This window comes from Cibotium barometz, chromosome 59 (assembly GCF_041138505.1).
Source record: "Cibotium barometz isolate CiBa-2024 chromosome 59, ASM4113850v1, whole genome shotgun sequence".
NCBI lineage: Eukaryota > Viridiplantae > Streptophyta > Polypodiopsida > Cyatheales > Cibotiaceae > Cibotium > Cibotium barometz.
In genome coordinates, this window is record NC_141104.1 from 32,386,389 (window position 1) to 32,403,233 (window position 16,845).

The 16,845-nt window shown below is 43.0% G+C and overlaps 1 protein-coding gene across 4 annotated transcripts; it reads left to right on the top strand.

Moving 5' to 3' along the window:
* The first annotated feature begins 2,320 nt into the window (after positions 1 to 2,320).
* Positions 2,321 to 16,733, top strand: LOC147605727 (pentatricopeptide repeat-containing protein At2g13600-like). 4 transcript variants are annotated; one of them, XM_086793364.1, is made up of 4 exons: positions 2,321 to 2,951; positions 3,120 to 4,095; positions 15,934 to 16,006; positions 16,362 to 16,733. In XM_086793364.1, the coding sequence occupies exons 1-2, from the start codon at positions 2,411 to 2,413 to the stop codon at positions 3,917 to 3,919; spliced, it is 1,341 nt and encodes a 446-aa protein (XP_086649490.1). In that variant the 5' UTR covers positions 2,321 to 2,410; the 3' UTR covers positions 3,920 to 4,095; positions 15,934 to 16,006; positions 16,362 to 16,733. The 4 variants fall into 4 exon arrangements, with proteins under 4 accessions (XP_086649490.1, XP_086649488.1, XP_086649487.1 ...); XM_086793362.1 differs by having other exon boundaries at positions 2,324 to 4,095; positions 16,350 to 16,733; XM_086793361.1 differs by having other exon boundaries at positions 2,324 to 4,095.
* Positions 16,734 to 16,845: the final 112 nt, after the last annotated feature.

Consider the following 16,845-nt stretch of genomic DNA (forward strand, 5'->3'; position numbering starts at 1 on the left):
ATTCGTATTCAATCAAGCAATACTAATGGATACAATGAGTTTAAACAGTGGGTCATGAATATTGGGAATGGAGTGGATTGTAGCGATGATAATACGATGGTGACACTGCCAAGTAATATGGTTTTGCAAAGATCGACTCTTAAAGACTTGGTACATTGGGTATACTCTGAATTGGCTATCACTACGACATATGCTTCATACTTTAGTGAGCGTGCTATTCTTGCTCCGATAAATAGTCAAGTGGATATTGTGAATAAGACAGCTTTGGATGCAATGCCTGGTGAGCCTAAGCAATATTCTTGCTCCGATAAATAGTCAAGTGGATATTGTGAATAAAACAGCTTTGGATGCAATGCCTGGTGAGCCTAAGCAATATTTCAGTGCAGATTCAATTCTTGAAAATGATAAAAATTCATTCCTATATTCCATAGAATTTTTGAACACAATTGACCTTCAGGGCGGATATCCACCTCACTGCTTGGTTTTAAAGTTAGAAGCTTCTGTTATTTTGCTTCGTAACTTGGATCCAAGACGTGGACTCTGTAATGGTACACGGATCATATGTAAGGCCTTTCACTCTCTAAAGTCTTGGAGATTGAAATCATCACTGGTACTAAAGTTGGTGAAAGAGTATTTCTTCCATGGATTACCTTTATATGCAGCAAGGCCCAACTACCATTCACCATGAGGCGGAGACAGTTTCCCGTGCGCTGGCATTTGGCATGTCAATAAACAAATCACAAGGCCAAACCCTAAATGTCTTGGGGTTGTATTTGGTGACTCCAGTGTTTACTCATGGGCAATTGTATGTCGCGTTGTTACGAGCACGGTCTCCTCATGCTGTGAAGGTGTTACTTGAGGATAACGCTAATGTGGAGTGTTCATTTGATGATCTTCAAAGTTATACACCTACAACAAACAATATTGTTTATAAGGAGATCTTGATGACTTCATAATGACAAGTCAGGTTTCTTATTTAAGTTCTGCAATATTGTTTATAAGGAGATCTTGATGACTTCATAATGACAAGTCAGGTTTCTTATTTAAGTTCTGCAATTTGATTGATTTTGTTGTGATTTTTTTTTATACATATTTGTCCATGGTAAAAGTACCTATTTTTGTTGTTTATGTTTTGACAGACATGTCTAAGATTACCTTTACATTGGACATGTCTTTGTCGAGGATAGTAGGTGAGTTATTCTCTATATTTGCATAACTTTTCTTGATTACAAAGTATGGAACATGACATTCTATACTGATGTCTATCTGTACTACTACAGAGCCACCGCTATGGTCAGCTCCTATTACTGCAGGTCACGTAGCACGGATTATGATTGATGCTTATAGGGATGGGTAAGTATAAGTGTAATTGTTAGGCATTGTATAAATATTTTTTGAACATATATATAAATAACTGTATAACCTATTTGTTATGCTTTGATTTTAGGATATTGCATGACATTGATACGTTTATGGTAAGAGTTGTCGACGAAGGCATCGAGATGTACGGGATCGGTGTTCCTGATGAGGAGTGGGGTGTCTATTTGTTTTGGAGAGAGATGGACAGATGCTTTGCATCATTTGAGGGGTATTCAGTACCCGATGAGCTCCTCATGTACCATCCACTCGATGTTCTATTGTACGAGGTAATTTTGATTATGTTTTTCTATTATAAGATTTTTTTGAGATTTTATGTGTCGTTATATGCAGGTCCTTTTGAGATTTGATTTATCGTTATATGCAGGTCCTTTTGAGATTTGATTTATTGTTGTTTCGTTTGTGCAGGTTCTTTGCATTCATCGATAGTAGAGCATGTGCAGGATGGATCACCGCTTTACAATAGAGAGCGTATTGTGAGGAGACAAATGAATGATCCTTCTCACCACCCATAAGAGAAGAATTCAATTTGTTGATTCTAACATTACTGACTGAGAATACGTATTTTGTGGTGCATTTTGACAATATGTAATATTGGTCCTTTTTTGCATCTTCGTATGCTACATTACTATGATATTTTTGTTTTCGCTATAAATCTACGAGACATGGATGTTATTTTGTTTTTGCTATAAATCTACGAGACATGGATGTTATTTTGAGATATGTATATATGAAGTCACTTGAAATAATGTATTGTGTTTACTTAAAACATGACCTAAATTGGAGAAACTGAGCCTATTTTTTCTGGAACTCTACTTGCCGGCCGCCGCAGCAACGCGCGGGTCCAATACTAGTCTCATTTTACCATGTGGAAGGAGTGTACGAGGGGGGGTAGACTAGTGCAGCGACGACGAGCGGGTTCCCATTAGTTCTTAATAATGAATAGGTTATTGGCTCCTAATAGGTCTTTTTGAGTCCCGAGACAAGCCATCATCATCATGAGTCATAGGGCAATGAATTGTGAAAGAAGTTAATGGCCACATTAGCCAGCAAGGTGCTAGGGCAGCAGCAGGTGGACTCAGTTCGAAGAAACCTTGGCAAGCGAGGCAACAGCAGAACAAGCAAAAGCTTCAGCAAGCGCCCATTGAAGAAACAAGAAGGAGAGAAGGCTGTGCTCACCGTCACCAGAAAGCAAACCATCCCAACCGATCTTGCCGACCATTATGCTTCCCTCTTGCGCCGATGTGGCAATGCAAAGGCCCTCTCACAGGGTAAGCGAATCCACGAACACATCCGTGAAGCTGGTTTTGAAGGAGACAGATACATGGGCAACCTCCTTGTCCAAATGTACGGCAAGTGTGGGGCCATGCAGGATGCATGCCTGGTCTTTGCTAACATGCCCCACAGAAATGTTTTCACCTGGAACCTCATGATGGGTGCATACATTGACAATGGGTTAAACAAGGCAGCTGTCAAACTGTTTCAGCACATGCTGGCAAAATGCATCGCCCCAGATGCCGTTACCCTCGTCAGCATCCTGTCTGCTTGCTCCACCCTGCTCTCCCTAGCTGAAGGTAAGTGGATGCATGCCTTCATCTCTAGACATGGGTTTGAGACGCATACTCTTGTTGGGACTGCCCTCGTTAACTTGTATGCCAAATGTGGCTGTTTGAATGAGGTGCGGATGATGTTTGACAAACTGAACGAGCGGGATGTTATTTCATGGAATGCCATGATTGCAGCTTATGCACAAAACGGGCATGGGAGAGAAGCCTTGCAACTCTTGCATGGGATGCGAATGGAAGGCTTGATTCCCACAAAGGTCACATTGGCCAGTATTTTTGATGCATGTTCCAGCTCTGCAGCTTTACATGAAGGAAAGCGGATACATGCAAGTGTTATCCATGGTGGGTTTGAGGTTGACGTTGCTCTAGACACCGCCCTTGTCAGCATGTATGCTAAGTGTGGGCGATTGGAAGATGCAGAGAGCATGTTTGATGAAATGCCCCAACAAAATATGGTATCTTGGAGTGCTATGATTGCTGCATATGCCCAGCATGGACACTCCACAAAGGTGCTGCAAGTTTCTAGGAAAATGCAGCGTGCTGGGTTGATTCCTAATGAGGTCACATTAGTTAGCATTCTTTCTGCATGCAGCCATGCTGGCCTAGTGGAAGAAGCTCGCTATTGGTTTACTTCCATGGTCCAGGACTATGGCATAACACCGATTGAGGAGCATTATAATTGCATGATTGATCTTCTTGGACGAATGGGTAGGGTGGATCAAGGGGAGGAGCTGATTCACAGCATGCCATTTGAAGCCTCTGCTTTGCCTTGGTTGACACTGCTGGGTGCTTGCAAAATGCATTCAGATGTGAAGCGGGCAAAGCGTGCAGCAGAAAAATTGATGGAGTTGGATCCAGATAATGCTGCTCCTTACGTACAACTGTCAAACATCTATTGTGCAGCGGGCATGTGGGAGGATGCAGTGAAAGTGAGAAAGCTGAAGGTTGACAAGGGTCTTCAAAAGCAGTCTGGCTGATGCTGTTCAGAGCAGTGTTTAGTGATACCGCCATTTTTGTCTATCAGATGCTCCAGCCTTCAATCTGATGGTCGCATCAGAGCACAGTGGTCTTTTTCAATTGCCTCAGCTTTAGTGCTGCATCCTCCAGTTGAAGCATTGTTTTGATCCAACCTTATAACGGGAAAGAAAATCAGGTATTAACCAAATTCACAAGTTCTCATCTGTAATTTGTACCAAAGAAAAAGATCGCATCATGAATGTTGAACAGTGTACATTTGGGCATTTTTTGTTTCAAAGTTCTTCTTAGGTTAATATATTACTCCTGAATTTGTGTGTGTGTGTGTGAGAGAGAGAGAGAGTATCAGGGGATTCACATGACAAAGTCTTTCCAAGGTCTCCTAAACAAAAAAACATGCACAAGATTAGTATCTATATTAGTGTTTCATAGGTTAGCTCACTATCAAACCATAGATCCAGGACATCGGATCTCCCCCGAGCATAGGGGCCAAGGCTCCATCCACACAAACTCACACGAATCAGCCCTGGCGTCCGAGGGGCCATCAATAGATTGTTGCCTCAAGGATGGACAATCTGGAGTGGATTGCATCCACGGTCTAGGTACATACCATCTTGTAACATGACAATAACAATTATCCACTATCATCCAGGTAATTGGAAGATCCAGTAGGTAGAAGGATTCCTCATCGACCTAGTGAAAGGGATTTTTGGCAGAAACCTGTGACTTGGACAGATTTAGAGAGTCTCTATGAGACTAAATTTATTCAAGATGGAGATGAGTTTGGTGTTCTTAGCAAACTCTTTTGACTTAAGAGTTGTAGAATGTGTGTTTCGAAACTTATATACGGAAACTCCGTGATGACACCACATATGCGTGGATTCTTTGTTAGTAGGTTACGTGACATTCACCAGATAAGGGCACCACGAGGGAACGATAGCACGAATGCAGATGATACTATCCACTTTGCTAAAATCTTCTAGCTGGCATGGTTGTCTTGAAGGTTGCCTCCAAACACCACAACTGAGTTAAAATCCAAGGATAAACCTTGGTTTAGTCCTGGAAAGGCTGCCCATAACCTTGGTAGACACCAATCCGAGAACCATTGTGAGGATTACTGTTATTACTTAGTATTTCATCCACTATCTGTGTATTTAAGACTGAAACTGAAAGTAGACTTGAACACCGATGTTTGATTGATTGATTGAAATTGTGATACAACAGGCTCCTTATATAGGAGTCCAAGAGACACGAATGAAAAGACACATCCCATGACCAATAGTCATGACTCTAGGCGAAGAGACACATCCTTTGGACGAATAGCTGCAACCATTGGATGAAGAGTTGCAACCTTAGAGCGAAGGGGTGTGACCAGTCGTCGAAGGAGTGTGGCTCTTGATGAAGAGGCATGTCTCTAGAGCGAATAGTCGTGACCATCCGAGTGTAGGGGTCCTCTGTAATCATGTCACTTCAGTATCTGTAACCATAAGGAGACTGTGTATAATGAACTAAGTCACAATCGTGACATTCCCTCCCACTTAAAATAAGACTCCAGGGGTAGTTGTTGAGACTCTGGAAGAAGGGAAATGATTGAATTGCTTCTGCATCCAAAGCTCTAGCTGCTAGATCCCATGTCATGACATTATTGTTGACCATAACAATCTTGTATATACCAAACTGAATATTAACTGTATCTGCAACTTGTCTCATCTTTACCGAAAGTATGAGAATCATATCTGGAACTCTTTTGTTAACATCATTGGTAACTTCGAGCTTTGTCCAAGAAAAGATTGAATCTTTATTTGCTTCAAGTGAAACTATTGGTAAATTATCTGATTGTGTCACCACGCTTTCCGGCTGAGAGGCGACAACCACCTGTTGGATGTCTGAAAGGGATTCCATTGATTTTTCTGGAACACAAAAGTCTTCAAGTGTTGTCGTAGGTTGAGAAGAAATATCTTCCATATGCTTTTCTGTGCTCAGAAAGTTGTTCTCGGGACAAGTTATGTCCAAAGATTCATTTGCACCACTGAAGGTAAGGATTGGAGTCTTCATTTTTGAAGAATCATCATTCACCACGGCGTCCGGTATCTGGTCAGAGGCAAAGACTCCGTTTTGCACGGGCGGTGACGAGGCTATTGCTTCTGCCTGGGTCACGGCAAGAAAAGGGGTTGTGGACATTGTATTTGTCACACATGTACCAGAATCTTCTGAATCTTCAGCTTTCTCAGCAGGTATTAAGGCTTCCAATGTAGAAGGGGGAGGTTGAGGTTGTTTGCGCGTCTTAGACCTCTCAAGGATCCTCTTGCACAACGTGAGAATGAGTAAGTCTTCAACACTGCCACCAAGAGCTTGCAAGGACTTGAATGTAGGGCATTGCTTGCAAGGGGAAACTTGTCCAACGTCGCGGCGTTCACGACCGAGTACTCGACTAGGGTCGGACACACGTGCCACTAAGTAAGCCCATCTTGATATGGCTGATTTCTTTCCAAGATGTGATCCTTTGGAAGCTTCATGTTGCTGCTTTTGTTGCTGATGATTCCAATAAGAAGTTGGTTGTTTAGAACTGTAACATTTCCAAGAATATCCATGCTGAGGCTTGCGTTGCTCGCACGAAGATACTTTGTGTCTGGTTGTCTCTGAATAACCATGCTTAGGGTGAGAGAATTTTTGTTGAGAAACATGTTGAAGCTCATCGATACGAGCTTTTGGTTGTTGATGGAACATGGCTTCAAACCGCTGGAATGCAGCTTGTTGCTGTGCATTTTGCTGCTCCAAGGATTTGTTTATAGCCATCAATATGGAGACCATCTCTTGATCATAACAGTGTTCACCGCATCTATCCGGCACTCAGATAATCCTGAGGCAAATGTGATGCCTGTGGTGTAGGAATTGGAACTGGTGCAGGAACTGGAACTGGTGCGGGAACTGGTTCGGGGAATCGGGAATAATGATCACCTCTGGCTCAGACAGGGGTGAATCCGGGATGACAATAATTTCCTGTGAAGGGAGAGGATCCGCCGGCGGCAGTTCGTCTTTGGGAACCTCGTCTACATACGAGAGATACGGAACGGGCACATCGAAAACTTCGTTTGCCATTGCGCGCGCAAGATGGTGCTTGCAGATGGGCCAACGCTGGAGGAGAGAGAGCGAACCTAGGAAGTGGCTGGCAGAAGTCGCCGATGAAGCCACATGCTGCCGTTGGCCCTTTTTTTTTTTTTGTTGAAAAGTTGACGCTTCGCCGACTGGAAGGGTGCGCCGCTTCGAAGGCTGGATCACATCGCCGACTGGAGGGTGCGCCTCTTCGAACAGTGTCTCTTCGAACAATGTGCCACCAGCAGTCGCTGAATATATTAAGGCGGCTCACAACTGGCCGCCACGCTCAGCAAACAAGAGCGCACATTGGCAGCAACCAAGGCGAAGAGAGGGGGGGGCTCCATATTCAGCAGCGAAGGGGGCAGTTCCTGCCATGTTGCGAACGCCACCGGTCAGCAGGGAGGGAGGGTATTCCGGAAATACAGCAGGGGGTCCCTCTCTGCTATACACACAATACGTGTATATGGGTGTGAGAGCTTGTGTACTTGTTTACATTACGACGAGCAAGGATTCACGCCAAGTCCACCATCGCTCTGCTTCTTCCATACAACACCGGGTAGGGGAGTAGAGCGGAGAGGGTGAGAGGCTCACAACCGTAGGCCCGGGAAAAATTTTGCTTTGATACCACTGTGAGGATTACTGTTATTACTTAGTATTTCATCCACTATCTGTGTATTTAAGACTGAAACTGAAAGTAGACTTGAACACAGATGTTTGATTGATTGATTGAAATTGTGATACAACAGGCTCCTTATATAGGAGTCCAAGAGACACGAATGAAAAGACACATCCCATGACCAATAGTCATGACTCTAGGCGAAGAGACACATCCTTTGGACGAATAGCTGCAACCATTGGATGAAGAGTTGCAACCTTAGAGCGAAGGGGTGTGACCAATCGTCGAAGGAGTGTGGCTCTTGATGAAGAGGCATGTCTCTAGAGCGAATAGTCGTGACCATCCGAGTGTAGGGGTCCTCTGTAATCATGTCACTTCAGTATCTGTAACCATAAGGAGACTGTGTATAATGAACTAAGTCACAATCGTGACAACCATAGACGAAGAAGTTCATCACTGTTAATGGTTGAACTGCAATCAAATTGTGTCACCATCCAGGGACGTGTCTACCAATGTGTCACCACAGGTGTGCTAGAGTTAGTCGTGCACATCCTACACACATCAGTCTTGGACTAGCACGAGGATGTAACCCTCTTAAATGATGTTATGGTGTCAAGGAGCCCTGTACACTTATTAGACGCAGTATTTGGGTGGATGGGTACTTGTTGGTGTCAAATGTCTAGGTTTGGATGAGTTCTTGGTGTGTGTGAACGCATAAGACATGGCAACTAGCAACACCAAGTTGGGGGACATGCTGTTAAAGCCCAATGGCTAGCCTATTTGAGGGAAAAAGGACCTAGAAAGGTGTTCATGCATAGGCGCCTAAGCCAGTAGGGGCCAAGGTGTGAAAAGCAGGCAAAGGTATTTTACCTTGTCCTCTCCAAGTCAGCCATGCTAGTCAGCCAGCTCCCCAGGCTTCCATACCCTATATAAATGTGCTTCAGAATTCCATTCTTAATATTTCTCATTCTTGCAAGACTCCCACAGCTAGTGTGCATGTCAGGGCTGCCGACAAGCCAGAAATGCAAGGAGAAAGGGGTGAAGATTCAGGTGCTGTGATTTGTGAAGGAAAACACAGCCAGTGGAAGGTCTCTGGAAGCATCATAGGTGCTATGTAGTAGTACAGCAGAAGGCGGCCAATAGTGCTACCTTCACGGGTGCTCTGCGCGAAGTCAAGGTCAGTCTTTTGAGGGCTGGAAACCAGCCCACAGGTCAGTTCATTCTCATTCAGCAACCTTTACAGTGGGGCCCAATCTGGTGTACATCTCTCTGTTTCTGTCATTCACTCTCTGATGTGCAAATTCTGGTTTATGGAGTGCTGAATTACTGCTCCAACCAAGTAAATGAATTCTACTCCAAGCTTCCACATGTAATAGTGGTATAAGAGCTTTGATGTTTGATTTCCAATTCAGCAGGAAAATTTTCTTTTGTGTGGATGGTTTATGGTGCTCCAAGGAACACCTGTAGGAGCAGCCCACACACCCAGTAATCTTTTTTGTGTGGATGCTTGACTAGTGTTCCAATGCGACCTGTAAGAGCAGCTCACATCCCTAGTGGATGGTTGGTTTGTGTTCCCTAGGCTTTTGGACAGGTCATAGGCATAGGAGATTCTTTTTGGGAGGCCACAAGGCCAGGTTCTATGTATATATTGATGAATATATAGAAAACACTTGTTAGCAACCTCTCTCGTCTCTCTGTTCATCTGTGTTTTTGCACAGTTTTTAACATAGGCAGTTTTTCCGCATGTGACAAACCTAATCAAGACATAATCCCATTTTCTCATCCCAACTTGGAGATATATATTACATGCATTTGCATATAAATATACATACATGCATATGTGTGCATAAACTATGCAAAGCACATGGCCCTGTGCATGGACATACATATACAACATATGCATGTGTAAAAGTATGTGTTTGCATATAAACATGCATATGTGCATTTGTATGCTCGAAGTCCTCTATGCACGAGCTTTTGCATAAGCTATGCATGCATAAACTATGCAAAACACAAGGTCATGTGCATAGGCATACATACACATCACATGTATGTGTATACATATGCTTGTGCATATAAACATGCTTACGTGCATTTGTGTGCATGTACATAAGAGCTTTTGCATATGGATGTGAATGTATATGCATAAGCTACGTATAACTTAAGCATGTATTAATAATACATGTGTGTTACTTTGCTTGGACTGTGCACCTTCATCTAAGACACCATCAGTGTTTAGCATCGCTGAACCTAAATCTGATACAATGTTGCGTGGTCACCACACCATCAAAAGATCAAGACACGGGTGATGGTTGCATCCATGCGAGATGCAGTAAGGGTGGGTGGGACATTGCTAGCAACGATATCTCAGAATCAGCCCGAAGCTTTGATACCAATGTTACATGTGCAGAAGCTTTGTGTCTTCTTTCAGCCCTAAGCACCTTTCATAGGAACATCTTGATGCAAAACGCAAAGAAGAGATGGAGAGTAGAGAGAGAGAGCTGTATTTTTAGCATATTCATATAGTACAAAAATGTACAAGTCTTGGCAACCCTAGGTATGCCCAAAAAGGTAGCAACACCCTAATCTATGACCTATCCCAATAGGGGATTAGATAACTGACAATGAGCAATAGATTGCCTTTTATAGGTTCTTGGAGGAACTAAACAACTGGCCGACTTGCTGTCGGCCAGCTCCATGGACCCTCAAAAACATTGATGCTGCCAATTGGAAGTACACGACCTCCAACATCTGGCCGATAGGGTTCTGGTCCACCTCTAGCCCTCCCTAAGCGTGCGACAGCATATACTGCCCCAATTTGGTGTTTTTATCTGCCACAAATCAGGGATTAGCATGTCCATGTGCATGCACATGACAACATGTGTATACATATGCTTGTGCATATAAACATGTGCATGTGCATTTGTAAGATTTGCATATATTAAGCATGTGGGCTTATGCATATGCATTCACATTAACAAATACTCATGCCCACATTTGCACACACATGCATGTGCAAGCAGATGCATTTCATCTTTGCATTCACGTCTAGGTATATTTGCATTCAAGCTTTCCATATATTATGCATGCATAACTTCAGTGAAAGCTTATAGTATGGAGTTCTCTCCCACTTGTTGTTATCAATCAATCCCAGTGCATATTGTCTATCGCCCATCTACTGGGTGCTTCAACCCCTTGTAATCTCATGCTATGATTATAGGACTTGATCATTGCCTACTCTCTCCCTCTCTCTGACTCTCTCTACTTTTGTCCCTTGTGATCGCTTCAGCCTGTGCATACTTTCACATGGTATTAGACGTCTAGGTCCCGGCTCTCCACCTCTAGGCGACCCCTTCCCTCCCTCATCTCTGTTTTTTCTTGGAGTAAGAAGTGCTGCTGTGTTTTTCTTTCATCAGTGGCTGCGTTTTGTTCTCCTGCACCCTCTTCCCATCAGCGTTTTCATCTGGTGGTGCCCCTGCCCTGCATCATCCTGCAGGGCGTCACGGTGCAACCTTGGTAGGCTGCGTTTTTGCTTCTTCAAGCAGTTTCAGAGTGGCTGGTGGTGTTTGGGCTGTGTTTTCTGCTGTATCACCCCTTCTTCATCATTGTTTTCTCTTCTGGTGCTCCTGCCCTGTGTTTTCCTCGCGGAGTCCAGGTGACATTAGGGATTGGAATAGCCTTGGGCCGACCCCCGCCCCCCCTTGAGTTATGTTAGATAAAACCCCTTGGAGGAGTCTTGAGTACAAGTTCTTAGAGCTAGAGGGCTCTCTTGTCTTTTTACACGTCTCAACAATGAGAGAATAGCTGAATTTATAGTTCTTGCCCAAAAGGACTTGGGAAAAACCCTTGCCCAAAAAGCATCTTTTTAATAATAAAGGCTCTTCTCTTTTAAGTATTTAAAAAGCTTTTAATCTTTTGCTTTCCAAAAGCTGGTCGCATCATTCAAAGCCTGTAAGGTTGCCTTGCATTGCTATCGTGCCATGTGGCAAGGCCACGTCATCAACGTGATGTCGGTTTATATATATATATATATATATATATATATATATATATATATATATATATATATATATATATATATATTTGCTGTGTTGTGTTTTTGCATGTCCGCAACGTGTATTTTGATGCTTTGGTGACATCCCTCCCAACTTATTAAACAATTGTCCCCAATTGATAGGTCTAGCTTTGTCTTAGCTTTTCCTCACTTTTTCTTGTTTGTCTCTGCTTTTTGATTGTTGTGGGTCTAGCTCTTCTCTCTCTGGCTCTTGAGACATGGTTCTTCATGCGGAATGTCTTCCTTTTCTCTTGTGCTTGGCTTCGAGGAGCATCTTGTCCTCACTGTTTTCACCCTTCACATAAAGTGACCTTGGGGTTGACCTCTCCAGCAGATACTTCCATCCCTTGCACCTCTAGGGTCGCTCTTAGGCAGGTGTTTCCCAACATGATTCTCTTCCTATCAAGATCAACATGCACCTTTTATATGTCAGAAGACACAAACACGTGCACACATGCCCGTCCTTGGGTTTAACTAGGCGTCCTTGACCCTTGGTACACATACACAGATATACTCACAAACATAAATAAAATGAACAAATGAATGCACAAGTAGTTTCTTGGTTTTGACACCAATTTGTTGGTTTTTGTACTAGTTCCTACTGTAGTCCAACTACCCATGTTAGAGTCTGACTATAGTAGACTAAGAGTCTTCATATCCATTTACTCATTTCCGATTTCCTTCACTGATAAATAGTCCTCCATGAGATGGCTAGTCTCATGACTTTTGTACAAAAGATTTAGTGTTGTTCAATCTCAGAGTTGCTCCTTTTGGATATAACTTGGACAACAATCCTCGAGTTCTAGAATACTATATTCCCAGAGTGTAATATAAACCTTGAGCATTCTCCTTTGTTCTTGGTTCCTTGGATGTCAAAATACAAATGCCGATGACATCGCCTCGACTTTTGATCAGTTGTCTTCAACTGAAAAGCGACCTGATATGCTTGTAAAACCTGTGGATACTCCGCAGAGAAGTTCTCATCCACCCACTTGGCATCCATAGTCGAATAATTCTTGAACTTGACAAGGTACTCTCTAGTAATCTTGCCATATGATCCCATTCTTTCCTTATGAAAGACAATCTGCTTTGGTTGAAGAACTTTCTCTAACTCTTCAACTTCTGGTGGATCCTCGTTCATTGGTTCCAAAGGTTCGGGACCCTTATATGCTCTTAGGAGACTCACACAAAAAGCATTGTGAATCCTCGAATGATCGGGTAATGCTAGTCTGAAAGCCACATCGTTATCTTTTCCAATGTGTCCATGGTAGTTGTTGGACAACTTAGGATAAACTTTCTCTTTGCCGTTTCACTTTCAAAGCCTTGCTTTCTCAAACTTCAACAATTACCAATCACCTCCCTTGTACTCCACCGCCCTTCTATGATTGTCCACAACCTTTTTTTTACTTAGCCTCTCACCTCTCTATGGCTGTCCGCACCTATGCAAAAGCTGTATCGAGATCTCTTATATACTCATCTGCAGCAAAGATCTCATTCTTAGAGTCCTTAGAAGTGGTGGTAGTACAACTTTGCCATAAATAACCTCGAACGGCGCCTTTCCTGTGAAACTATGCACTATATTGTACTTCTCCCACTCCGTTTTTTGTTTTGCCACATAGCACTTTAGCAAATCCAATATGGCTGAATTTTCTATCTCACCGTGGCCATTTGTTTGTGGATGATACGAGAAAAAAAATCCAATTTCGTCTCCATATTGTCAAACAATGCTCTCCAAAACAAACTAGTGGTCCTGGGATCTCGATCACCGACAATAGACTTAGGCATTCCATGATGTTTGAACACCTATGCCAGAAAAGCCTTGCCATGTTCTTGATGGTCTTCCTCACTGGAATGAAATGAGCTTGCTTACTGAACCTGTCCACAATGGTCCAAATACCAATATTCCCAAACTTTGACTTTGGCAAGTCAAAAATGAAGTCCATTGCTATACTTTCCCATGGCCTCTCGGGCACGGGTAGCGGCATAATCAATCCTGGAGTCTTTTGATGATTATTCTTGACCTTTTGACAAGTCAAGCACTTCGATACATACTCGTCAATATCCTTTCTCATGCTAGGCCAATACAAGTACTGTTCCAATGCCTGCGTAGTAGAAGAGATACTTCTATGCCCTGCATAAGGTGGTGCATGTGACTCCTCAAGCACTTTTTGCCTCAAATCCTTGGTTACACATAAATGTGTATCCATCATCAAATATCCGTCTTTCAAGGAATAGTGATTAACTATCTGACCATCCTCTAGCTTTCACATAATCCCACCAAAGTCCTCATCATGCACATAGTGATCTCTCATGGAACCTAACTCTCTATGATAGGCAATGGTCACTGAATGTATATGTGGTCTCCTAGATAGAGCATCTGTAACCACATTCTTCTTTCCAGGTGTAAGGATAATTTGGAAATGAAACACGAACAAAAAGTTTGCCCACCTCATATGCTTCTCGGAAAGCTTAGTTGGGTCAGAAAGTGTCTCAAACTTTGATGATCCGTCTTCCCGATGAAATCAGTCCCAAGAAAATAATTCTTCCATGAAGTAAGAGCATGAATCACGGCTAGAAGTTCTTTCTCATAAACCTGCAACAAGTGCTTCTCGGCATGTTGTAACCCTCGGCTCTCAAAGGCAACCACATGCCCTTCTTGTTGCAAAACTACCCCTGTACAATCCCCACTTGCATCACATTCCACCACAAAAGGTTTCACTAGGTATGGAATGACCAATACCGGTCCAATAGTAAGCTTCTCCTTCAATAGGTTGAAGGCATGTCTCTGTTGCTCACCCCATCTGAACACTACTTTCTTCTTGGTTATATCATGCAATGGAGCGGCAATGGTGTCAAAGTTTCTAATGAACCTCCTATAATAGGAGCATAACCCCAAGAAACTGCGCACCTCATGTACGGATTTCAATTGTGGCCAATTCTTGATGGCCTCAAGCTTTGCTGGGTCCATCCTCACTCCTTCCTTAGACACTATATGTCCAAGGTAATGTATCTTCTAAGAAAAACTCACTCTTCTTTCTATTGATGTACAACTTGTGTTCCCGCAACTCTTGGAATACCTTAGCTAAATGCTTTTTGTGTTTTTCTTCAGTCTTGGAAAACGCAATGATGTCATCAAAGAAAGTGCATGCATACTTCCGATGTGGGCATCACCAAATACTCAGACAATCCAAAAGTAGTATGGAAGGTAGTCTTGTGAATATCTTGTGGTTGTATCCGAATTTGATGATAGCTACTCTTCAAGTCAATCCGACTAGAGGATGTTGCATCTTCAACCGATCCAATATATCATCAACCCCCGGTATAGGAAATCGATTCTTTAATTGTAATCTTGTTCAAGGCTCTGTAATCCATGCACATGCGGAATGAGACATCCTTCTTCTACACTAGAAGCACTGGAGAACAAAAGGGTGAAGAATGAGGCCGTATCAACCCCTTTGATAGCAAGTCCTGTACTTGTGTCATAATCTCTTCTTGTTGTATCGCACTCACATGGTAAGGAGGTCTATTCAGAGGTGAACTCCCCGGAATCAACTGTATCACGTCATCTTGTGGTCGCTCAAGAGGCAACTCTCCTGGAATAACATCCGTGAAGCAATCCTTGTATCCCTCTAGAAACTGCAGTCTCTCCCTCCTAAGTCTTTCACCGAGTCTTCACTCTTATCCTTCACAAAGATCATATACACAAAGGTGGAAGACTTCATTACTTTGGAAATAGATACATGGGATAGTATGCGTGGCATGCACTCCTCTTGTGTGCGACGTGGGCTGATGTGAGATCATCCTCAAGGTAAGTCTTTTGCCCCCTTTAAGGTCCACCTTTTGGTGAGGAATGCCTATTTTGCCTCCAAACCCTCAAACTTGAGAGAAAGAAAGAAAGAAAGTTATATTAGCGTCTACAAAAGGCCAAAATGACCTATGAGACCAAAAGATTACATCATGTCCATGGACATCATAAAAGAAAGGAACAAGAGCTGAAATGCCAAAACTAATCCCAACACAAAGAGTGTCAAGCTCTCACATCACCCTAAAATATCCCACATAGGGTGCTACATCATGGTACCCCAATGTGGTAAAGCTGAGCCGGTGGAAGAAAGTCATGTGGTGGTGGGAAATGATGCCTCTAATCCTCCTGTGGTTATGCGAGCATGGTCGGGGGCACGGGGTCGGGGGCGTTGGGCTCTGCATAAGAGAGAGAGAGGATTGATTTGAATCAACTTTGGTATTCGCAGGGCATTGTGCAGTAGTCTTGCAAGAGATGCCCAAGTTGGATTATTTCCAATAGATCTGAACATGTTTGCCAAGGTAGGCAGTCTGTGGTGTTCGTTTTTTTTTTGTGTTGGTGGGGGCGGGGTTTGCAAGTGTGGGGGTGGGGGTGGGGGTGGCGGGGAGGGGTCTTCCTTCTTTGTCTGTGTATGTGCCTAGGCCATTTGCATGTTTTTGTCTGCAAGAGAAGATTGTCAAGCATGTGGACCAAAGCACATGGCACACATGCGAATATCTTTGCTTTGCTCCCTCACTTTTTGATCTTTGCTTTGCTCCCTCACTTAACCATCCGTAGGAATACCACATAAAAAACAGTCAAATGATCTTGATTAAGAAGAAAACGAGAACAATTTTGTGTGTTAAATCTATGCTTTCTCACTAGTTTGTGAAACAGATTCAGAATCTTCTTGCCACCACCTTTTCCGAGCCTTGAGGGACTCATCACAAAGCTCCAAAGAAATGGGAGTTTTTTCGGGAATCAACAGAGCAACATCCAAAGCAAAGGCGAGAGGTCGCCAACATGGGTGCAAATGAAACCCTTTAAAGTATATAGGTTTCTTAGGAGCTCATTGAGCTGATGTGCTCATTTGCTTTGTGGATAACACGTATTGGGTGCATGATGCTTGATGATACGGAGAATGGTGGCCTGATTGCTTACTTGGGAGACCATATACATTGCTTGTTATGGCAGGTAACTGAAGGATTCTTGCATGCAAATGTACACATTAAAGCGATAACTAATGTACAAAGTTATTTCGTTGTGTCCCATTACATGACTTTAAGTACATACCATTGAAGTAATATGTTTTGTGATGGTTTAACTTTGAACTTTATCTATATGCACATACAATCCTAGGACATATGTTCCAATGAGAGTG

What these genes read in the sequence shown, in the direction of transcription:
- LOC147605727 (XM_086793362.1), top strand. Translation starts at nt 2,411, where the DNA reads ATGGCCACATTAGCCAGCAAGGTGCTAGGGCAGCAGCAGGTGGACTCA.